Source organism: Podarcis erhardii (assembly GCF_964252035.2).
Source record: "Podarcis erhardii genome assembly, chromosome: 8".
NCBI classification, from domain to species: Eukaryota; Metazoa; Chordata; class Lepidosauria; order Squamata; family Lacertidae; genus Podarcis; species Podarcis erhardii.
This window is the reverse complement of record NC_138499.1, coordinates 6,866,415-6,891,491: the sequence shown is the minus strand read 5'-3', so window position 1 is coordinate 6,891,491 and position 25,077 is coordinate 6,866,415. Positions and strand designations below refer to the sequence as shown.

At 42.0% G+C, this 25,077-nt stretch overlaps 1 protein-coding gene across 13 annotated transcripts in view; it reads right to left on the bottom strand.

Moving 5' to 3' along the window:
- PTK2 (protein tyrosine kinase 2) overlaps nucleotides 1-25,077 on the bottom strand; it is a 197,289-nt gene that overhangs the window by 34,985 nt on the left and 137,227 nt on the right. For 7 of the 13 annotated variants that reach the window (XM_081874061.1, XM_081874050.1, XM_081874060.1 and 4 more), the window contains 10 exons: nucleotides 24,345-24,362; nucleotides 17,985-18,041; nucleotides 16,720-16,740; nucleotides 15,551-15,648; nucleotides 13,381-13,465; nucleotides 10,843-10,943; nucleotides 8,781-8,896; nucleotides 4,647-4,747; nucleotides 3,698-3,787; nucleotides 876-1,080 (listed from right to left, as the gene is read on the bottom strand). In XM_081874061.1, coding sequence (XP_081730187.1) covers nucleotides 876-1,080; nucleotides 3,698-3,787; nucleotides 4,647-4,747; nucleotides 8,781-8,896; nucleotides 10,843-10,943; nucleotides 13,381-13,465; nucleotides 15,551-15,648; nucleotides 16,720-16,740; nucleotides 17,985-18,041; nucleotides 24,345-24,362 — 892 coding nt within the window. The remainder of the gene's footprint in view (nucleotides 1-875; nucleotides 1,081-3,697; nucleotides 3,788-4,646; nucleotides 4,748-8,780; nucleotides 8,897-10,842; nucleotides 10,944-13,380; nucleotides 13,466-15,550; nucleotides 15,649-16,719; nucleotides 16,741-17,984; nucleotides 18,042-24,344; nucleotides 24,363-25,077) is intronic. The other 6 variants (XM_081874052.1, XM_081874055.1, XM_081874059.1 and 3 more) reach the window with 3 other exon arrangements.

Genomic DNA, 25,077 nt, shown 5'->3' with positions numbered 1-25,077 from the left:
TTTTATTCATTTTTAGGAGGGGACTTCTAAAGGCTTTTTGTTTTTACTTTTGTTATTTTTATAGTGTGCTATATCGTTATACTGCTCACTACTATTAGTGGCCACTGTCTTGGAAGCCCTAACAAAAAAGCCAGGTGAACACTATTGTAAGCAACAGAAAAGTGAGAATTTAGGGTACTATCTGCAAAGCAGTTGTAAAAGGGGTTGGAGTGCCTATCGAGCCCTTCAAATTCACATGCTCCAAGAGTCAAGCTGCAGGACTGTATGGTCAAATTCACCCTCCACAACAAAAATAATAAAAAGGAGGGGGAGGATATCAACCACAGATTCTATGAAAAAAAAAAGGTAGATAAGTAAAACCATGGGGGAAAGGAAATAAGATGACTGAAGGTGAATTCATTCTGGAAGTAGCACTTGGTAGGTATTCAATGGGAATGACAAACATAATATATACTGATAGGAGGCTATGAAACAGAACAGTCACACCAAATATTTGATTCAAATATTCCAAGATTATTATTTTTTTTAAAAAAAATGCTTTTGTTTAAAATAGTTACCGTATTTTTCCATCTATAAGATGTCCCCATGTATTTTTGGGGACTCAGCTTTAAGAAAATGGGGGGCAGGAATCTATCCGTGTATAAGACACCCCCAAGTTTTGGACATTATTTTTTAGGGAAAAAACTTAATCTTCTACATGGAAAAATACGGTATATCCTAAGCACAAACAAGCATATTTTTATTTCAAAATAATGCCATCGATCCCTCGCTCCACCCTCCTCCCTCACAAACACAATCCCTTTAAAGCCAATATCTTAACATAACAAGATTAGCACATAACATGAGATGCTAGCAGACAAGAAAGCGATTCTTACTTCAGCTGAGCTTTAAGTTCCGTAAATCTCGGCCGCCTGCTGGGGTCATATGCCCAACATTTGGTCATAAGGCTGTACAGAGTGGGAGGGCAGTTCGGAGGCATTGGTAACCGCTCGCCATTCTCAATGCGGCCAATCACATCATTGTTCTTCACTCCTTGAAAGGGCTTTATGCCATGCATTAAAATTTCCCACATACACACACCTGGGAAATTGAAAACAAAAAGTGAGCAGTTAACCTGAAACAAGAGTATTTGGAGGGAAATTATCAGCCAGGTTAAAGACTTAGCTCATAAAGTTTTGAAAGGATTTGTTTTCTCAGGCATACAGATAAAGGGGTGAATGAGTTGTTGAACAATAGCTAGCAATAATGAGTTGGAAATTGTGCAACCTCTCAACAAACACTTGCGTTTTTGTTCAGAGATCTGCCACAGCAGACTACCTATCTGTTGTTCTGAACCATGAATATTCACCATGGAATTTATGCTCCAACCACATAAAGGAAAGATATACTAGATTAACTGTAAAAAGGGAAATTCTTACTTATGTGTGCACTCCCATTTTTGGAGGAGACAGACACATCTAGGATAAAACCTATTCTCGGAATAGACAGGGTTACAGTTGCTGGAATACCAAGGGGCAAAAGGTATCTACTTTCCCAATCTAAACCCAACAAGCTACTTTTTTTTCAACCATATTGTCTGGGCTTAATCTAGACAAGATGAGGGTACTGTGGGAAAGTACATATAAGATTTGGACAGGTGGACATGGCTTGCCAAAATGGCCTGGCAGGTCAAATGGGAACGTCTGGTGGGGCAAGTCTGGCCAGAAGTTCCTGCTTTATTAGAAGAAAAGTTGAACTTAAAAAAAACACAACACTGTAATAACGAAGGAAGTAAATTGATTAACATATTTCATTGGCATAAAAAGCTCAACTTAATCTATATTAACAAAGCCTCAAAATGGATTCCCCCCCCCCCCCCCAAGTGCTGAAGAAGTGTGAAATGGTACCTTTCTTTAAGAAACATACTCATTACTACACTAAAAGGCCATGTTTAATACTTCCCTTTCTTATTAACTTATCACAAACCGAAAGCTGCCTTAAAAAAGAAGTGTGCTCTACACTTTCAGCCCACTTACTCAAACTGGCCTTAACCACTCATTCAACTAAATTTTTGGTTAATCAATCAGCCTGTTAAACTTCACCATCCTACTCATAATGATAAAGAATAAGCAATCCTTGTTTTCCACGTTTCCCACAGGCTTGTTCTTACTTGTGGACGGTTCTTGACAGTATTTCAGTCTGAGGTTAAGTTTCAACAAAGAAAAAAAGCTGAACCAAGAGACAAAGTAGTTTCAATCGAAACTATGCTTAACATGGGTAATCCAACAAAAATTGCCTTAGGAGCTGTTAATAGCTGGGGCTTTCTACCCACAATGCCTTTCCTGTGACCAATTAAAAAATAAATTACTGAAGAAAGAATGCTCCAACTGCAATATAAAAATAATTATGAACCAAAAAGTACAAAGAAATGAGCTTGTTTATGTTGCACCATGCTTTTATTAAGCACAGTGAGGCTGATATCAACCCACCCCTTTTGGCATATGCTCAGCTTATTACAAGGGATGAAACCTCTCCTGTCTCTTGCCAAGTACAGAAATAAATACAGAAGAATTTAAGAACTTCCAGAGCCTAGCTGTATTCACACCTTTGTTTGTCTATACAGTATAAATGAGTGTTTGTGAATGAATGAATGTTTGTGTATATACGTATGTGCACACATACGCACACACCTACAGCAAGAACCACTGATATTGCATCACAATTTAGCATGGGCAAGATAACCAAGGATCGGGCTTTGTAGATGAGGGGGTGGAGTTCTACTAATCAGTATTGCCATTTTTATGCTGTTTTGCTACTCATAAAACGCCACAGCAGCTTACAAAGTAAAGTAAAACAACAACATCAATGAACACAAGCAGAACCACCACAAGAAGCAGAATCAAACACCAAAGGCTGCCTGAAAAACCTGTCTTCACCCATCTCTGTAAAGACAGAAAGGAAGAATAAATTCCTCTTGGGAGAGAGTTGCAGAGTATCAGGAGCTACTCTACAGCAGCTACTTCAAGATAAACAACATATGCAAGGCAGAACACCACATCCGGCACTAGCTAAAGCTTCTAACAAAGCTAAAGCTTTTAACAAAGCAACTTCATCACATAGTGTGTATTACTAAAGTTTAATATGAAAGCTACCAAAGCATGTCTAACAACGGCCAGGGCTATACTAGGTATCTGGCTTTTCACCCAAAGCAGGTGAAAGGCACTCCAGCCTACAGCTACCAACATGGAATCCAGGAGCAATGGTTGATCCAACAGCACCTCCAGACTACAATTCTGAACCTTTCAGGAGGGAGAGACCTTGTCCAGAGACAAGGCATGTCCCAAGGCAACCCATTTACTGACTCTCAGTTACTGGGCCACCATGAAGCCCAAACGGTAATGGTATCCCTGCTCCCACATACACAAATGCTCATCATTTATTCCTATGGGAAAAGTAAATCACACACCACAGTAAAAGCAAAATTCGCCTTCCACCCTGTCATTAGGTTGCCCAGCCTCACTGACATGGACACAGCAGAATGATGCAATGTATGTAGGTCTGTGTGCAAAATCCAGAGGTACATTGCACCCCATAAATCCTTTAATATCCTTCCACAAGGATGGAGGGAACTTGTCAGTGTGAAATATATGGGAAATGAAAGCCTGTAAGTGGTTCACATAAAAAAACAACCCTATAAATGGAGCTCATCATCACTTACCAAACATCCAGACGTCACTGGCTGAGGTAAAACGTCGGAAGTTGATGGACTCTGGTGCCATCCACTTGATAGGCAATTTTCCTTTGGAAGCTGGAAGGTATAAATCACAACTACTGAAGACCCGTTAACTGCTAATGCTAAAGTATATTCAGCTGATTATCTTCAATAGTATACACAGTGTTCTTTCTCCTGGCCATTTGTAAAGATCCTTTTGTGCCGTGCTTCTCAGAGTGTAGCGTCAATTACAAAGACGAAGACCAAGGAAGGTGCCTCACAGTTGTACTTTCATGAAAGGAGTATAAGTAACAGCAGAGACTAAAAACCTAATGTTACGGTCAAGCTGCACTGAGCCACTTGTATTGCTGATTATGATGCCCCTTTGGTTGTTGTTTACTCCTCTCCTGCTGCACTCCTCTGCCCTGCCTTGCTAAGCCACTGCCTTGCGACAGGCTTTTCTGCCATCTGATCTCTTTGGTACTCACATGCACTCTGACTTCTTCCAAGTTTACAGGCCTTGTTTTTCACTAGGCTGGCCCAGAATCTGGATTGTTGTTCCACATACACCACAGAGGGCAAGAGGGCAGAATGCATGCAGCTTGGCTCCCTAGGTCTCCATTAAAATAAATCAGGTGTGCAATTCTAAGGAAAAGTGTGATATTTTAAACCGACAGGTGCTGAATGTCATTGGGCAGATAAAATCTGGTTACTTGTTTAAGAAAGCTGCAAAGCAGAATAATTTGCAGAAATAACATTTTCCTGGCTTCTTCCAAATGTATTTATACAACATTGGTTTATTTTTTAAACTGGGATGGGTTTGATTTTACTTGCCATTATACTGTGGTTCTGTATTATGTCACATGTACCATCTTAAAATCAACTGACTTAGTAAATACAATGACGTTGAGTACATTTTAGAAACCATGCCTTGCTGAACATTCCCCTTTCTTACCTTTATAATACGTACTATCTTCCATATACCGGGACAAACCGAAGTCACCTAATTTCACACAGTCCGTGGAGGACACAAGCACATTTCTAGCAGCAATATCCCTGCCAGAGGACACAACAGTTATTTCCTTTCACATAAATTTAAGGCATCAAAAGTTTTGACTATTAGCAATATTCTGTGCATTTCATCACACTGAAATCTAGCATTATTCTCCCTTACTAACCCAAGTTATCTCTCCTGGTAGAAATGACAAGTGCACTGGACTTCCGGGTCGTCGCCATCGCCGAATGGCGGACTCCCTCCGAGCTCCGGAGGGAGCCTGCTGGGTAGGGGTTGGGTCCCGCCGCGCCGGCGACGCGGGGACCCTCAAAAACCATGGGCGGTGATGCCCATGGACTTGGTGACTCGGCGGGCACCGTTTGCGCCCCCCCGACCCGCGAAGGAGCCTTTTTAAAGGCTGCGGAGCGGGTGACGGGGGGGGTGCTATGAGTCCACTGCTTCCCCTGCCTAGCGAAGCCGCATGCCATTCGGCGGAGAGCACCGACTTTCTTCTATTGAAAATTTGGACTCAAAAGAAAAACCCGTGAGTAAATCTTCCGGACTTAAAAGGAAAAATCTGATTTATGAATTTGGAGCGAGCGGGGGAGGTGCAAAAAGGAAGTCCGCCCCCCCCCCCTGTTGTAGAGGTTTTAACGCAAGGATTTAACAATTAAGATCGAGAGATGAACTTATTTATTCGGAAAAAGTTAATTTCACGAAGGGAAATTACAAGTAATTGTGCTGGAGGAGAAGATTGATTGGTGAGAACTAAAATGTAACCCCCCGGGAACCGGGAGCGATCCGTTATGAGAGACTGGTGAAGAGACACAGAAATTTTGACAGCTGTCAAAGTAGCTGTCAAAGCAGGAAAATAAAAGAGAACTTTGTTACGATGGCTTTGCTGGCTAAATTTGTTACAATTTGGACATAAACTATTGAAAACAAAGGCAACAAGTTATTTGACTTTTGGGTCTGATCTGGAAAGAAATTAAGTTACCTTATTCCCTCTAGAGGGAGTTCTGGGACATTGCAACAGTGACAGCAAGTGGAAAATTACTATGAAATTGAGCAGGATTTGTTATCTCTTGGGAAAGCTGCAAAACCGAAGCATTATTTTGTCTACAGAGGTTTCTACACTAAAGGAGACAATGGATTTATCTATTGAAGAAAGGAAGGGACTTGACGTAAGTTTATGTTTCTGAATAAATAAAGCCTCTGTAGAGGAACCAGAAGTTTCTGAATTAGAAGGTTTTTGCAGCAGAACAGGAAAAAGAAACCTGAGGAATAAGAGCTGGACTAAACTCGAAGTTGGAACATTTGGGACATCCAGACTTTAAAAGGATCAAGAAACAGAATTTGAGTTATACTCTTAAATATAGAGGTCTGGATGGAAGAAGAATGATTTTTTCTGAGAGTTTCTCCGAGATTGGACTTTCTGAAATTAAAAGCTACCAAAAAGACGGCAAAGCGGACTCGAGAGAGAGTTAGACATGGACGTGGGATCTCCAGTCTGGCAGTAGACAGATGGATGGATTTTGAGGATCGAAACCGGGAAAGGGGGGGGGGAGATTTGGAATCCAAAGGCTGTAAAATTACATATTTTTTATCTTCTTTTTTTTTCATTTTCTCTTGTTGTGTGAGAAAAATAGGGGAATTCGTGGAAGGGAATTGGGGTCGATCTTAGGGAAGTATAAAAATATAAAGAGAAATGGTTAAATAAGATAAATTAATTTTGAATAAATGGACTAATTATAATTATAACAAGGTTTTAAAATTTGGGGTAAGAATTTGTGGAATCAATCTAATGGAAATGGAATACAAGAGGGGGAGGGGGGGAGTCCTGGAAAGATGTCAATGAAATTAAGTGTAAACTTTATCCTTTTCTTTCTTTTTTCTTTCCTTTTTTATTCTGGAAACTTTAATAAATATTATTTAAAAAAAGAAGAAGAAAGAAATGACAAGTGCACTACCAGTATCGGACAGCATGGAGGGCTGCTCCTGTTCACCTGACCTCCAGTAGGTCACACTGCTGCAACTTAGGCAAAAAGGGAGGGGAGGGGAGAGGGCAGTGTGGTTCAAACACACTGGTGGAGTCAATCTGGTGCTCTTGCCAGTGTGTTTGCACCACACCACCCCTCCCCTTCTACCCCCTGGTAAGCAGCAGTGACACAATGGACTAGACCAGCACTAGCCTACCACCCTGTCCACACTCGGTGCACACGCAACATAGTATATGAAAGTCTGTTTAGGATCCACAGAGAAAACAATGTGAGTACAGTGGTGCCTCGCAAGACAAAAAGAATCCGTTCCGCGATTCTCTTCGTCTAGCGGTTTTTTCGTCTTGCGAAGCAAGCCCATTGACGGCTTAGCGGATTAGCGCTATTAGCGGTTTAGCGGCTTTTAGCGGCTTATTGGCTTAGCAGATAAGCGGCTTAGCGGCTTAGAAAAAGGGGGGGGTAAAAAAACCCCCGCAGGAACTCGCAAGACATTTTCGTCTTGCGAAGCAAGCCCATAGGAAATTCGTTTTGCGAAGCACCTCCAAAACGGAAAACTCTTTCGTCTAGCGAGTTTTCCGTCTTGCGAGGCATTCATCTTGCGGGGCACCACTGTATGCAAGAAGCTACCTTATGCCCAGCCAAATCGATGTTCCTCTAGGATAACCATCTGCAGAAGTCAGACTTTGCCCTGTTACCAAAAATTCAGTGTAATTCACTGAATTGAGACCTTCTTTATGTTAAGTGTGTGCAACACCTTCAAATCTAGGGCGCCTCTCTGCTGATCTTGCCCTATCCATGTGAAGTTGAATTACAAAATCTTCATTAGTTTCAGACTCTTGCCTCTACCATACACACAATTTTTTCAACATGAAGAGCAATTATAGCCCATTCTTTAAGCTAGTAAAGTACCAATCCACTCATGTGCCTCTGAGTGATAGCAGGTGCTTGGAGAATCACAACAACTGGGAAGTACAAGAGTTTCCAAATTTCTGTTGCTCATACCTCTCTCACCGTATAAATCAGAACTCTCCCATTTCTCCTCATGGTGAAAAAAGCTTGCATTTCACACCAAAGAGGAAGTACAAAATGCATTTTAACACAACAGTGGGGAGCTTACACTTCCTGTTTCCCAAATTATTGTTCATGAAACCCCCAGTTTCAATCTCAGCTCCAGCATAAATTTAGAAGGTGGCTTTAATCCCAGGTCTAACTGGGATTTTGTGAGGATTACAAGATGGAGTGTATGGAGTACTTTGAACAAACTAAAGTAGCCTTTGCCAACCAAGTGCCATCCAGATGTTTCTGTCATCCATATTTAATGCAACATTTTATTCACTCTTATTACTTAGAAATCTGAGGGGTTGTTTCTACTGGTTTTCAGTTTAATTGCAGCAGAAAACAGCATGAGTATAGTTCTTCCTGCTCTTAAGAACACTGCTGATAAGCTCTCACGTTTTGAAAGGGTTTCAAAATTGCATTTGCAAATCACCAGAAGATGTCTTGGCAGACTCACTTGCTGCAAATATTTTTTTAAAATACTAAAAAGCGGCAGTCCAGCAGGTGTCACTCTTCACTAAGTCTCTTGAGTGTAGCTGCATCCCCAACAGGGGAACAGAGGGAACAAGCAAATGAATTTTGGAACTTCAAAGTTTTATTCTAAACTTGGGAGTATTTTTATTCACGCAGTAAATTAAGTTCTAATAAATTACCGTGTTTTTCGCTCTATAAGACACACTTTTCCCCTCCTAAAAGGTAAGGGGAAATGTGTGTGCGTCTTATGGAGCGAATGCAGGCTGCGCGGCTATCCCAGAAGCCAGAACAGCAAGTGGGATCGCTGTGCAGCACTCCCTCTTGCTGTTCTAGCTTCTGGCTTAGCCGCGCAAAGCCTCTTCAGGGCACGGGGAGCCTTCGTCCTGCTGCCCTGAGGAGGCTTCGCGGGGCTATCCCAGAAACCAATGTGAAGATGCAGTTCTAGATAACAAAACATTTCTCCTATCTTTAAGCAGTATAGCCAAACAGTCTGGCTGCTAAAGAAGACAAACAAACGTATGCATTTGGGGATCTGAAACTAAAATTTTGCTGGTTGAAGATGTCTTACCTATGTACAAATCGTTTGCTCTCTAAGTAGGCAAGTGCTGTGCTAAGCTGATAAGCATACAGTATCAAAGATGCCAGATCCAAGTTGTATTTTCTTACTTGCAAAAACGACCGCAGCTTTATGGATGAAAGAGAGAAAGTTCAGGCAAAATAAAAACATAGCTGAATGAATAAGTGGGGTCTGTGACAAAATGTTGCTGTCCGGGGTGCTTTTATTTATTGTTCCAAAATATTCAACACAACCCCATTTTCTGTCTCCCAAGCTCCAGAACAGAAAACAGCAGTTCAGTGACTATAATAGGTATAAAGGTAAAGTTAAAGGGACCCCTGACCATTAGGTCCAGTTGTGACCGACTCTGGGGTTGCGGCGCTCATCTCGCTTTATTGGCCATGGGAGCCGGCGCACAGCTTCTGGGTCATGTGGCCAGCATGACTAAGCCGCTTCTGGCAAATCAGAGCAGCGCACGGAAACGCCGTTTATCTTCCCGCTGGAGTAGTACCTATTTATCTACTTGCACTTTGACGTGCTTTCGAACTGCTAGGTTGGCAGGAGCAGGGACCAAGCAACGGGCGCTCACCCCATTGCGGGGATTCGAACCGCCGACCTTCTGATTGGCAAGTCCTAGGCTCTGTGGTTTAACCCACAATGCCACCCGTGTCCCTGACTACTAAGTATACCCAACCTTAATTTTTCTTTTTTTGGGGGGTGAGCCTTAGTCTCTCCCCCCCGCCCCAGTTCTTTTACCTCTGCAAAACTTGGGAGTCTCCCCATTCATGCCGGTATTTCCCCCTCATTGGCCACATTTGGGCTACAATACTGTTGGGCATTTATCCTGCCAAAGGCATTTGGAAACCCTTGAAAAAAAGTCATATAACAGGCCTTGCTCCCTTTTCCCACAATGTCCACCAGAATGCTCCCACAGGCTTCTTCCTACTTGTTCTTGTGGGTTTGTTCCCATTCCCACTCCCATAGATACACGGCAACCAGCAGCCCTCTGCTGTGATCCCTACCTCACCTTAAGACTCCCTGGGTCTTAAGAATGTTGCTGCACTACTTCCTTCATGCCTCACCCTGGGATGATGGGGCCTGATGATCACTTTCACCCACTGAGACTCTTATTTCTTGTTTACTGCCTGGTCTTTGCTTGACTCTTTAGAGCGGGGTGGAAGCCTGTGGCTCTCTAGATGTCGCTGGACTACAACTCCCATCATTCCTGAACATGCCCATGCCCAAACACCACTTAGCAGAAGATGTGAAAAGAGACCAAGAGGCCATAAGGCAGATATGAGCCCTGTCCACCCAGTTCTGCAGCAAAAGTACTGGACTGGGCTACAGCCCACAATATAGCCAAACTGGTGGCATTTGGCTGACAGCGCTGAATTGAAACCCCCGCTCCTCCACTTTACAATATTAATTTGTCAGGTGGAAGGAAGTGGCAAATACAGCAATCACTTCAGTATTTTTTAAACAAGTAATATGAATCAAAGCATTTCTGGGGAAAAGAAGGAAGACGAAAACAGGTTGCCGGCAGCTGTTGGGAACAGCATTAAGGGGATAATAATAGAATTTCAAACAATAATGCTAAAGCATTAGAAGGGAACTGAGCTGTGCAATCTGTTACACATAACAGTTACCCTAGTTCAATTTCCAATTCCACTGTATAACCTGGTTCAAGCAAATCTATTAGGAATAGCTCTCTCTCAAGGGTAATATGGTTTTACTTGTTATCCATTAATACACATCTTGTGCACAGCATGTATGAAAGTTTTAATTTATTATCAGTTCCACTCTCTGCTTAACTACAAAGAACCCCTTTGAGGACTATGAGTCAAACAGCACCAGGGTAAACAGGTGCAAATCTCCCATCACAAGCACAGCTAGGCCTGATTACTCCAGGGTTGAATTTGAACCCCAAACTGTGCAGCTGCAGAGTTTTGATGAGTGTCTTGGAGTGCAATATTCAAGCAGCAAATACATGGCTGGCAAAACAAGCAGTCCTCCCAAATCTCTTTATAAAACATCTGCAAGACTTAGGCATAACAAGCTTCCAAACTTTTCCTACCTCTCCTAACGTACAGAGCTCCATAATGATCCAGACGGGGTTTTCTGTGATAACGCCGATCAACTTGACGATGTGAGGATGATCAAACTGACGCATAGTTACTAGAATGGAGAAAAGTAAGCTTTGTTGTTAAGAATCACACTGTGATCTCAAAGAGGATAGGGTGGTGGGCCAATGACACTTCTGGGAACAAGAACTCAAGTTACAAACTCTGGACTAAGAAATCGGAAGCGTCAGAAGCACTTCATGTAATACAGATTGAACATGAATGCACATCACAGGTGGCAATTTAGCACCACTGATATTTCCACTGTAAGTCAGCAGTGTCTTTCAATAGGACTAAACCAGGTACTCCAACTCAACAAAATCTGTTTGGGTTGAGACCCTCTAGAAAATTAGTACCAGGCATTTTGGTAAAATAAGTAGAGTAATACTAAAGCCCAGCTTCTTCTTCTTCTTTGTAAGACACCTTAGCATTTCTTATCTAGTCACAATGTTTATGAATAATTCAGCTATTTATCCTTCATAAAGGGAGGAGGAAGAATAGTTAACTAGTTAGGATTGATTCATAATGTTATTACTGTGGTGATAGAATTTAGCACTGACATGTGTATGGAGTCCACAAGAAAATCTCATTTGGTGCTTTGGTGTTTATCAGATCTTATTTATTATGAGCATAATTGCTCTATTATCAGTCTCATCAGAAAAACAGCAACACCTCACACTTGCTAAAATGTGCATCTATTTATTCATGCTGTGGAAGAGACAGCATTCTATAGCTGAACCTGGAACACCAGCCTTTTATCTCAGAACGGGCAGAGAAACATTCCTAAAACATTTATTAAACATAGCAGTTTTATATTGGTTGCTCATGCTTTTCCCGCAGTTACAAATTATATGTCTTATTCCTCTGATTAAACTGTTTATTGAAATCCTAGATTTATGAATCAAATCCACAGCTTCTATATGTCTAGGTTTTGAAGAGTTGCTAGATTATGTAGGGGTGAGGAGAACAGTGTTATTCCTGACAAGGACCATTGGCGTCAAACACTGCAATGTCTTTACAACTAGATTGCTGGTTGTGGTTCCTTCCAGATCTCACATAACCCCTGTTTTAAAACAGCTGTACTGGCTGCCAATTCATTTCTGGGCCCAATCCAAGGTGCCTCCAGTTTCATTTTAAGCAAAGCTTCCCCCAAATTCAGCATCTAATTCCAAGTTAGTTAGGGGGAGGGAAAGCAGGAAAGAACTGAAAACTCAAGACAACCAGGTGTGGAACTCCATGGCCTTTCTCAAATGAGCAAACTGAGGTGTGTGTTTTGTACACACAGATGGAAAGTATGAGAAAGTACTTGAGTCATTTCTAATATCAGCAGAATCCTGATTTCTGGTATCAGCAGATTCAGCTAGAAATTAAAAAAGTGAAACACGGCTTCTCAAGCTGTGCTAGCTGTCCATTTGGCTTGATATGCAATTCAGGGTTTTATGTGTACATTGGTATCAGAGTAATTCAAATATGTGGCCTTAAAAACAATCTGTATATGTATATATACATATACATATACATATATAAGTAAAACCCTACTTCAAGTTAATGTAAGGTTGATGGCAACGGAACAGAGTAATTGCACAAATCTGTCATAGAACGCAAAGCTCAAAATAATGAATACGCTAAGTTTTTTTCTAAAAAACAAAACTTATACATCTATGCAACCCCTGAGCATGAGCCAAACTTTGGTTATGCTTAAAGTGTGGAAAAAGTAGCTTTAGGTAATGGAAGCTGCTCTGAGGCATATTGGTGTTATTTGCTGCCCTCTCATTATACTACATTATAAACTGTAAAGAAGCCAAGGCCCCCTTCTGGAAAATCTGAATGCATATGGCCACATTGCCTCTTTAGTTGCTCCCACATTTATTTTCAAAATTGAGGCATTGCTTTATTAAAAACACAGACATTGGCTTGGAACCCAGAAAAGGCTGGGGTAACAACTTCAACATGCCGCAAATGGTTCAACTTGTCAGCAGCATGAACCAGAATTGGTGTGCCTCATAATATACAAGCTACATGAAAGTGTGGTGATAAAGTTCACTTTCTAGCTGGCCACAGGTTCTGTTCTCCGTTAATAAAATGTGTGCTGCAATGACCCACCAGAGATGTTGCAAGCACAAAAAACATAAAACATGGCACTTCACAAGTGCTATAAAATTGGTGATATAGTAAAAATATAAAATACTTATTACCTTTTAGTTTCAGGATGGTTTGTGTACTTAATGCTCAGAGTAAGTCAGCTTACAGCTTTCATGATGAATTTGGGCCATTATTTACATACCTCTGACTCTGAAAATTCATCATTTAATGCTGCTATGTTTTCAACATAACGAAGAATGAAGGCTAGAAAACTTGCTCTCAAAAACAGATAACTGAATAAAAGCAGGGATCTCAGAATTATAAGAGCATCTTAAATTTTGTGGCCATATGATACACATTCCCCACCTTGGCTTACTGAAATGTAAAGAGGAAGTGATTTTAGAACTTACAGGCTTCTTGTAAGAATTTCTCTCGCACACTGTCTGAGGTGCAGTTTTTACACGTTTTGATTGCAACCGCCATGGCAGGGTTTTCCTGCAAGACAGAAAAACCACAATATAAAAATAATGGTCACCTCCTGTGAATATTTGTTCCTTTGGAACTATAACCAACAACTATGAGAGAGGGTTTTTGTTTGTTTTTTGCAAGAAATCATGGTAAGTTACAAGTGTATATTTTCATTCAATTAATTCATATACATTGGCAATGTTGTTTCTAACAATGTTGCATAGAACACATCTTAAATGTTTTTAAAAACATATTTGCAACAAATCATTGCTAAGCATTCTCTCACTCTGTAATAGTTTTGAAAAACACAGAGCTTGTGAGTCATTTTGGAGGCAGACTAGCATCCACTGGTACATTTCTGGGTGATTCCTCAACCTTTGTCCAAACTTGAGACAACTTAAGAAAATGAGAAATCAAACTGACACAACTTTTAGTGAGTGATGAAAAACTCCCCCTGCAACGGCATGTTTGTGTCTCCGTGTCTGCACCCAAGCAAGCGTGCAAGCACACACACTTTAAACCCAAATACAGTAGTACCCCGGGTTAAGAACTCAATTTGTCCTGGAGGTCCGTTCTTAAGCTGAAAATGTTCTTAAGCTGAAGTACCACTTTAGCTAATGGGGCCTCCCCCCACTGCCACACGATTTCTGTTCTCATCCTGAAGCAAAGTTCTTAACCCGAGGTACTATCTCTGGGTTAGTGGAGTCTGTAACCAGAAGCGTATGTAACCTGAAGCATCTGTAACCAGAGGTACCACTGTATCTATTTATATCCGCCACATAGCAAGGAAATCCTACCCATTCCAGAAGGACTCTCTAGGGTTCTCCCCATTTTATGTGATTTCACATATGGGGTGGGGGGTGGGGAATGGAACCTGTATACAAATTACCTCAATTTTCGTGTGAAATGTGCAGCAGTAACAGTAGGCTGTGTATGATATGAAACAAGTATTTTGATGGACAACAAATTATAAGGGCTGCTTCTAACTTATTTGAAGACACAGGTACAAACATGTAGGCTTGGACAGATTAACACGAGCAATATTTAGCCACATTATGTAAAGTTCTCTCTCTCTCCCCTCCCCCCGGGTAGATCCCAAAATGTGGTGTTGAAGAACTACTGTCCTGCCCTGTACCCTTTGACTTACAAGGTACCATAGACTTCTAGCTTCTTCAAATACAAGTTCATGAATAGGAATGAAGGCACATGTCATGCACTTCAAGTAATAATGAAGGCTCCACAAACAATCAGAAAGCCCAAACTAAAGAATTCTATCCCTGTCAAGCCATGTGAAGCAGTAAGACAGAATGATATTTCACTTCCCAGGTCAGAGGTTGGCTCCAGACAAAGGTGGTGGATCTCCTTTGTAATTCTTGGTTAGAGCATGGTGCTGATAACACCAAGGTTGACGGTTAAATCCCCATATGGGGGTCATTTCCAACTCTACAGTTCTATGCATAGCTGTCAACTTACAGATTTGAAAATAAGGGACCAGCAGCCTCGAAAATAAGGAATTAGCAGCCAAAATAAAGAGATTTTCCGGACACAGGTATGTTCAACTTCTGAGCCCCTCCGAGCCAAAGGCAGAAAGCCCATCCAGCAGCCAAACGAAGCCTCAAGTGGTGGTTCCCACAGCTCAGCAACCCAGCAAAGGGGATGCAGCAAGGAAAACCACCGCCACCTCTCCGCTGGGAAGCGCTGAGCAAAGGCAACGCAGCCGATTTGATTGGCACAAGGTATGCAAGCTCCACCCCCCAGTCCTTCTTAGACTCCTTATTGGGTAAGCAATACAGCCAAGAAACACAGCTGAAGCCTTCCTCCTCCCTGGCCGGTAGGCAGGGAGGGAGAGGAGCTGCTTCTTTTGAAACCCGGGAAATTTAAGGGACATCAATAAGGGACAGCAGCGGGACACAGCACTGGGATAAGGGACTTTCCCGCCAAAAAAGGGATGGTTGACAGCTATGGTTCTATGATTCTTTCACTACTCTTACTGGATAAAATAAAATGTTTATCCACCAAATGTATATGAAACACAGTGTTTTCACAGAACGCATAATTACAAGAAAGAGAATACACTTTATGAAAAAGTATGAAAACATTAAGGATACCTACTGGGGTCACGTAAACTCCTTGATGAACGTCTCCAAACTGCCCTTCACCAATGCAGCGTCCCAGTTCAATCCGTTCTCTCTGAATCTCATAATCCCTGGCTATTGAAACAGAATCCATTTAAATGTCAATCTACTGATGAAAAGCTTTCAGCTGAAATAATCCACAAGATGCCAAAAAATTCAAAAGTAAGCCGCACAAATGATTGGCATTTGAAAAACAGATTAGAATTTGCTGCACGCAATCTATAAAAATACGGTCTGCACAGCAGAATCCTCTTAAACAACTGTTCGAATGAAAACCCTGAAAAGAATGCTGTGAAATCCAGACGTACTGAATTAGTTCCAATGTGTTTAGTTATTATTAATGCAATAAATATAATTAAAACATCTTAATTGGATTATGACCTACAAGACCACATGGAAAGAAATGCAAGTAGCCTAGATTATATGGGTTAGCCTCCATAAACAGTATGTTTAAGAGTTCTCTGCTATATTGTCTTTTGGGTGCCTGAGGCTGGAATCCTTTGCACAATTACCTGAGAGTAAGTTCCACTGAACCAAGTGAGACCTACTTCCAAGTAAACATTCACAGGATTGCACTGTTAAACACCAAATCAGCCTGGAGTATTTTTAAAGAGGTGCAAGGAAGGAGATAATAAAAAGAACCAGATATTTACAAAAGCAACACCTAAATTCTGGTGATATTTGATGCAAAATTGACATAATGAGATTGTGCATTAGTTATTACTTTTTTCTATAGTTTACTGCATATTCCTAAGAAAACCAGTGGTTTCCTAGAGCATGAAGCAATGTATCTCCAATCAATTCATTTCTTACTTGGAAACATGCTTTATTTCTCATTTCTGCTGCCAGCTACCTCCAAAACAAGTACTTTAGGTCTTATTCTATAACACTTCATGTACCGTATTTGTAACAATAAGTGAGGACAGCTCACACAATAAAAATGGCCTTAATATGTCCTACAAATTTTTTAATTGACTAATGCATTGTCCTCTTTAAAATCCCAAAGCTATCAAATATATTGGCTAAATTCTCACAATCAAGCTAATTAATATTTTATATTAATAAAGTCAAGTTTTTTTTAAAAAAGACACCATCACATCATTCCAAAGTTGCAAGCACAGAGATTATTAAAGGATCTCCTGTTACCTTCATCTATTCCATAGCTTTCTGCAGTGCAATTAAGAGAAAAATCAAACACTTCCTTAGAAATAGCTTCTTCAAATTCATAAAACATTTGGAAAATACTGCTAATATTTAAAACCCACAGACACAGAGACTTTGTATATTAATTTAGTGTGAGCCCCACAAGTATAAAATCTTAATTTCTTTTTGCCACCATCTTCATGACCCAAGAGAGGCAAAGATGTCCTTGGTAATCCCTGTTCCCAGCCTTTATTTGCAAAGTGCAGCATGTTTTAGGATAGGGCTTCAGAACATGCAGTGCTCACTTCTGAGATCTACCCTCTCTCGTTACTATGTCCCAAAACAATAGAAGCATCCAACCAGCCCCACACCCAACCCTGCAAGGGGTTTTTATTTATTACATTCATGTCCACTCTTCTTTCCAGGGTGGCCTACATAGATCCAAGTTCAGCAGTTCACACAGCCATTTTCCCTCCTTTGGGAGGAGGCTGAAAACTTGCACTTGCAAACTGATATTTCCAGGGGCTAGCACACATCTGGTCTCACAAAAGGAAAAAAAGAAAGAGGGAAGAGACAGAAGCACTCATGGACCTGGCTTGTCTAGGCAAGTTCTGAAGTCGACCAGTGCCACAATATCCAAGACTGAATTTAGCACTAAAGCAGCCAAGCCGAAGCCCCATTAATGCAACGCTGTTTGTCACTGGGCTGTATTTCAGACTGCAGGCAGGATTCAAGCAATTGAATGCTCCCCCCAAATACTCCTTCAACATATAAGCAGGGTCTGCCATTGGCATGCTAGCTGCAGACGTCCAATGTGGGGAAATCATTCAACTCTTTTGAGCACTCCCCTGAAATGGTACAAGCTAACAACAGATATACCACACTAAGTTTTTCCTCAAGCATTTTAAATTTTATTGGTATACGTGGTGTCTACAGTTCTTCATTTTCTAACCTGATGGGTTCACACACACACCCCCCCCCCTTAATTTCTACTAGGGTGTTTAATTGTTAGCTTTGTTTCATGAATCAAGCACAGATAGAAGAAGAAAACAGAATGTAAATCCTATAAGAATATTCTTGCCCACAACATTTCCCTTTTAAAGCCATCCGGTTTTGAAATGTATTGATCTTCTGACCAACAAGCTACCTAAAACCAATTGAACTAACTGAAGCCAATGGATCTCAACTGGCTTAATTGCAAACGGCCTGCTGATTGCTGTTCTGAAGTTTATGAATACAACAAACTCCAGAATGAACATTTTACTTACTTGAGGGCATGGTATAAGTATCTTCTTCATCTATAATCTCTGCATAGTCATCCGTTTCTGAAAGGAAGGAATCAGAGAGTTTGTAGGAGGATTGACATTTTTGGGGGTAGGGATGCTGCTCCCTTTCCCATTTAAAAAGCAAAAACCTGTAGCCTTTTCAATCTTCACACAAATCTGCTTAGGCCACCATGACTAAAGCTTCCCCATGCACCAAGTTATTCATGGAAATGAAGATGATCTCATTGCCTACTACATTACACCACACAGACTTGTTTTTCAGACATTAGAGACAATTTGAATGCATCTTTTATTAAATAGTAGACAGTTCCCCTATTTAGTTCTATTCGTCAAAATATGAATTAAGTCCTGTCTGTATCATCAATTTCCAACTACAAGGCCCATTATAATCCAATGGTGTGGGACAGGAATATAAATCAAGACCCTTTCTAAGAGGTGCAAACAAGCAAGAACTTTGTATATCTTATGCATTATTAACAATTTGAGGATGAAGGATCCACTAGCAGCAAGAGTCTGATGTTTAGTTTCAGTCTAGCACACTATGGAGTGATCTGTTCCCTTAAAACAAAAAAACAGAAAGATGGATTGTACATCTACATGAAACCACTGAGGTGGCCAGGTTGCTCATGGGGGCAAGACAGTTTTGAGCATATTACACCAAGCCTGGCCTGACTACACTGGCTGGGCCCAATTTTGACCTAAAAAGCCTTAAAAGGCTCAGGACTGCAATACCCCAAGGACCGCCTCTCTCCATATGACCCTACAGACCCTGAAATCATCATCATCATCATCATCATCTTAATGTGCCTCCTTCACGAGAGATCCAGAAGATGGCAACGTAAGAACAGGCCATTTCTGCAGTAGCTCCCCATTTGTAGAATAGTCTTCTCATGGAGGTTCGGCTGGCACCTTCATTATATACCTTTAGGCACCAGGGGAAAACACTCCTCTTCAAACCAATCTTGCTATTAACATCCTATTACATTTTGAATTGTTTGTGGGACAGGGGACAGGGAAGGGAGTTGAAGGTTTGTTTTTGTTTTTATTCTGCATTGTGTATCTTGTACTTTTAATCCTGTATTTTTATTTTGTGAACGGCCCCTGAGGTCTACAGATGAAGGGCAGTATACAGATTTAATAAATAATAATTGTAAATTCCATCTGCAAATGAATTTGATGGCTTATATGTGTCTAGATTATTCAAAATTTATACAGAAGTACCGTATTTTTCGCACTATAGGACACACATTTTCCCCTCCAAAAATGAAGGGGAAATGTGTGTGCGTCCTATGGAGTGAATGCAGGCTTTCGCTGAAGCCTGAAGAGCGAGAGGGGTCGGTGCGCACCGACCCCTCTCGCTCTCCAATCTTCAGGAAGCTATCCGCAAGCCTTCGGAGCCTGGCAGGAGTGCCCGCCGGGCTCCCAAGGCTTGCGGATAGCAGCCTGCAGCCCGAAGCCTGGGGAGCGCAGCGCTGCACACCCTGGGCTTTGGGCAGCTATCCGCAAGCCTTCGGAGCCCGGCGGGAGTTCCCGCCGGGCTCCGAAGGCTTACGGATAGCAGCAAGGTCCAGGAGCAAAGGCGAGGTTGCGCGCAACCTCGCCCCTGCTCCTGGACCCGTTCTGGGGGCTGGAGAAGCTCGGGAGGTTATTCAAGTTATCCCGGCTGGAGAGGTTGTGCGTGGCTAAAGAGGAAGCCAAGACAGCCAGCGGGATGGATCCCGCTCGCTGTCTTGGCTTCTTTGCTCTTTGGGGCTGGGGGGGAAAAATAATTTCCCCCCCTTTATTTACCCCCCAAAAAACTAGGTGCGCCCTATGGTCCGGTTCGCCCTATAGAGCGAAAAATACGGTAATTCACTGGGAACTAAGTAATGTTAATTTTAAGAGTGGCACCAGGCCCGTTGCCAGACCAACTCTGTGCTACCAACCCTGCTGTGTGGGAATCCCTTGCAGACGACTGCAGTGCCTGGAGACAGTCAGGACATGCATCCATCGCAGTGACCAGAGGAGAAATGACCACTGGGAGGAGCGCAGAGAGAAGGAACGCCATGGTACATCTGCAGTAGCACAACCAAACACCTTCATCTGCCCCAGCTGCAACAAAACATGTCTATCAGCCTCTACAGCCACAGCAGGTGCTGCAATCTTCCAACAGTCTGCTTCACCCCAATGGTGCATTCCTCCATTGTCTACCAAGAGAGACAGATGCTTACAATACTCAGTAGTAGTTCACTGGGAACTAAGAGTGGCAAGTGTGTTTATATAAATCTGCCTTGGGCTTGAATAGCTCAGTTGGTTAGAGTGTGGTGCTGATAAAGCCAAGGTTGCAGGTTCAATCCAGTAACGGGACAGCTGCATATTCTCTATTGCAGGGGGTTGGACTAGATGATCCTCAAGGTCCATTCCATCTCTACAATTCTATGATTCCTATCATGCCAAATCTATTCCACTCCTGACAGTGATCTCTTAGACCTCTAGAAAGGAGTGGGAAGCAGATAAAGACTCACACATTCTTGCCCACTAACTGGGATAAATATCTGAAAGCCTGCACTCTCACCCCAAGCCCCCTCTATGAAGACAGTACAGTCATACCTTGGGAGAAGGTTGAGCGCTTTTGGGTTGCGCTCCGCGGCGACCTGGAAGTAATGGAGTGTGTTACTTCCGGGTTTTGCCGCTCGCGTATGCGCAGATGGTCAAAATGACATCACGCGCATGCACAACGAAACGCAACACGCGCACTGTCGCGTCTTACGATCTGTTCAGGATGCGAACGGGGCTCCGGAACAGATCCCGTTCACATCACAAGGTACCACTGTATGTTTAGACCACAATTCCCAAAACATTTGCTCATCTGTTCATTATAAACACTGCATCTTTATAAAAAGTTAAAAAACACAATAGGGTACATAAGCTACTGTTCTAAAAACTTGCTGGGGAGAAAGTGCCAATGTTTTCCCTTGATACTTGTGTGATGAGCAATTCTGGACCACCAAACCTTGTCCCTTCTCAACCTCCAAACTCCGGTGACATATCCTGGCCAAGCCTAAGTGCTCCTCTGAAAACTCTTCACCAATTACCGTATTTTTTGCTCTATAAGACTCACTTTTTCCCTTCTAAAAAGTAAGGGGAAATGTGTGTGTGTGTTATGGAGCGAATGCAGGCTGCGCAGCTATCCCAGAAGCCAGAACAGCAAGAGGGATTGCTGCTTTCACTGCGCAGCGATCCCTCTTGCTGTTCTGGCTTCTGAGATTCAGAATTTTTTTTCTTGTTTTCCTCCTCCAAAAACTAGGTGTGTCTTGTGGTCTGGTGCATCTTATAGAGCGAAAAACAGGGTACTTTTTGAATGAATATACTGCCCCCACCCCCCAAAAAAGTGGTAATATCAATTGTGAATGGAGCAGATTAATTTAAGTGGTTTGGTATCTCGGCATTAAACATGAAAGTGGGATTTTGTCCCTTTCCCCATTATTGGTGTTTTTTTTTGGGGGGGGCACTGATTTAGATGTATTTTTTCCACTTAAAACTGGTATACTCTGTAACAGAGACCAAAATGTAAGACCCTTCAGGTCTTTTCATCTCATTCTATCTTTTGAGTTCAATCTTCTGATTATTCCAACTTTTTAAACTCGCCTTCAATCTTGGACTTCTGTGCATTCACTATTTATTTCGTCTCCTTGATCTACTCATTCTCCCAGTTACAGATAGGTAGCCGTGTTGGTCTGCCATAGTCAAAACAAAACAAATTCCTTCCAGTAGCACCTTAAAGACCAACTAAGTCAGTTCTTGGTATGAGCTTTCGTGTGCATGCACACTTCTTCAGATACACTGAAACAGAAGTTTCCAGACCATTCTATATAGTGAGAAGGTGGGGAGGGGTATTACTCAGAATTATTATTCTGAGTAATACCCCTCCCCACCTTCTCACTATATAGAATGGTCTGGAAACTTCTGTTTCAGTGTATCTGAAGAAGTGTGCATGCACACGAAAGCTCATACCAAGAACTGACTTAGTTGGTCTTTAAGGTGGTACTCATTCTCCCTCTGCCACCTTGGGTGACTTACTCCTTGTCGTTCCACCTCCTTATAGCAGCCTTTGACCACACCTTTCTTTATGCTCAGTCCTCCCATTTCTTCAAAGCTCCCTCCACTATCAGTTTTCTGATACTCAGAGATACTGAAAAGCATCTCTCCACCAAATCTCACATCTCAGTGGTAAAAACTGCCCCTCCTTCATTTGATCTGTTCCCAAGTTCTACCACTTCCTTCCTTTCACTTTGCTGTATCATCTCCTCCCCGCCCCCGCCCCCAAAACCCCCAACCCTCTCTGGCTCTCAGTAAACAATTCAAATGCTCACCCATATCCAGATTCTCTCAAAAGCATAATTGCTAGACATTTCCTGTTCTATTTCTCAATTTACTTTCAGTTCTTGTGGTGTAGTGTAGTGACTAAAACCTTATGACTGGATCTGAGAAACTCAGGCTAAAATTGTTTCCAAGCCATGAAGTTCACTGGGCAGCCTACAACCCAGGCTCTATCTCAGCTTAACCTTCCTTACATTGTTGATGAGAGGATAAACAAATATAACCCCACGTAACCCCTGAGTTCCTTGGGGAACGGCAGCATGCTAACATGATACATAAAATAAAAATCCACCTTCGCTGTTTCCTGCTTTGCACAGCCCAGCACTTAATCATTAGCTGCTGCTGTCTCTAAATTAAAGCACAGATAGAAGCAGCTGCAGCTGCCATGGTGTCTACTCAGTAGTATGCCCTGTTCAATTCAATGGGGCTTACTCCCAGGTAAGTGGGGTTAGGACTGCAGTGGCAATAGGATGCTATCCTCAAATAGGATTATGGCTGAACATTGCACAACCCTGAACATGTAGCATTTCCCATATAAAAGCATATTTTAAAAGCTATGGGCATACCTTCCCAATAAAGAGAAATAAAGCATGCTTTATATGCTTGGTATTATTTTGCTTTCACTTTATTACTCTTACACAGTCTTAGGGCTGGGCTTTTTCTTCACTCTGTGCAGAAGAAAACAATGCAGAAAGGCACAAGTGGAAAGGATATAGCCAATTCTAGCAGCACATCTCTACAAGCCACCCTGGCAAATGTGGCCACATGGCTGCTGCTGGCTGGCATCATAATCAAAAGGATGTTTCCAAAACCAGACATTATGATCCCTTCCTTGCATAGGTGCTGTTCTAGTGTGATGGGGAGCAAGGCAGCCCCAACACTGCAGACCCTCTAAAAATAATGATGTGTTCAGCATTTGAAGGATGATTAAGATGGCTATAGTATCTAAAATATGTTAATTTCTCTCTCTCTCTCTCTCTCTCTCTCTCTCTCTCTCTCTCTGTGTGTGTGTGTGTGTGTGTGAGAGAGAGAGAGAGAGAGAGAGAGAGAGAGAGAGAGAGAGAGAGAATATAACAGACCATTCCATTTCCCCCTGGTTATTTTACTTTTCTCTTTCACGTACTGGAGAATTCGTATTCACCCCAGGGAGACAAATTACTTGCATTGGAAAGAAAAATGTTTAGCTTTCTCTGATACTGCTATTATGCTATAGCAAATATAAGCAATTCTTCATTTCGGAAGGCCTAGGAATTGCAAATCCTTAATAGTGGCTCAGGGATGTAAGGCAGTGGGGTCTAACACCAGCAGAGGGGGCCAGTTTTAAAGAAGCCATCTAATGTAAAGAAATGCAGCTCTTCACTGGCTGCTGTTTGAGATATTTTTAATAACTTGGGTTGGGAATGGAACTTTTGTTTCTGTTTGGTCATTCCAAACAGATTCTCAGCACCACTCCAGAAGCCACACATAGAGTGCAGCCTGCACTTTGCTCTTGCTTCAGTATTTCCAAGTTCAGCGCGTATATTTGGGGTGGGGTGGGGTGGAATGGAAATTCTCCTTTTGGAATTAAGCTAGATAAGCAGCTGCACATCTAGTTTCCTGGTTGTCCTCCATAAATTCTAGTGTAATATCCCTCCCCGTTCCAGCTTCAGGCTTGACACTGTGGTGTCAAGATGTGAGGTAGGAAACACAAGATGTTTCTGAGAAGGGAAGGGAATGTAGATGCAAAACTATCATTTGGAACAGCAGTCACATTTAATGTAAAGCCAACTTCAGCCCTCATTTGAAGGGTTTAAAGACAAACAAACAACTTATGTAGCACTTTGTTCTGCGCGACACTGTGGAGTAGCAAGACATAAAAGCCAGCCTTAGGGCTACTTTGATTATTTTTTTAAATGACATAAGCAGATCAGCGTAAGGGGCTGTAAAACTGCATGTTAGTGACAGACAGACTGAAATAGGTATAGATATATAACCACATATTACCGTCCCCACTAATTTCATCTGTTGATCCGGGTGGCATGCAAAGAGAGAGAGAGAGAGAGAAATGCAGGGAAGGGGAGGGACAAAAGGGGAAAGAAATGGGAAGATATAGTATTAAAATCACAGGAAAGTCAAACAGAATAGCAAAATCATGTGCAGTCATCTTACATGCCTAGCTCAAAAGAGATCTGATAAAGGAAGAGGAAATTAAGGGAGCTCACTGGAATCCAGTGGTCTAATTCCTCACAGCATAGGACAAAATGCAAGCAAACAACACGGTGGTACAAATTTCAAGTACATTTTTGGGGAAAGGAAACTTAAGCGGCTGCGCTTCATTACCAGTGGCATCAATCTGCTATGGGACAAGAAAGCAGAATAAAAAGGAATAAGTTGGCCCAAGGGGCAAACCGGCCTGATGCGTATGAAAACTTTCTCCTGTAATTTAGACTATTATTTAATGCTTGTACGAATTTGTTCTTGCAAAATCATGTGATGCCACAATTTGAAACTACTAAATACAATCCACGTTCAGAATTTTAATACTAATTACAGAAACAGATTGCTAACCAATCAGCTCAAAAGATAATGTGCTGCAAACACCTGCTCATTAGAGGCACGGTGAAAGTTTGCCTCTCTTCATCCCTAACTCCCCACCAAAGCCCCATCTGTCAAGGACCAACACCCAGGGCTCAGGCACACTCTACGTCCTCCTGGCCCGGGGCTAAAAGTACTCCTA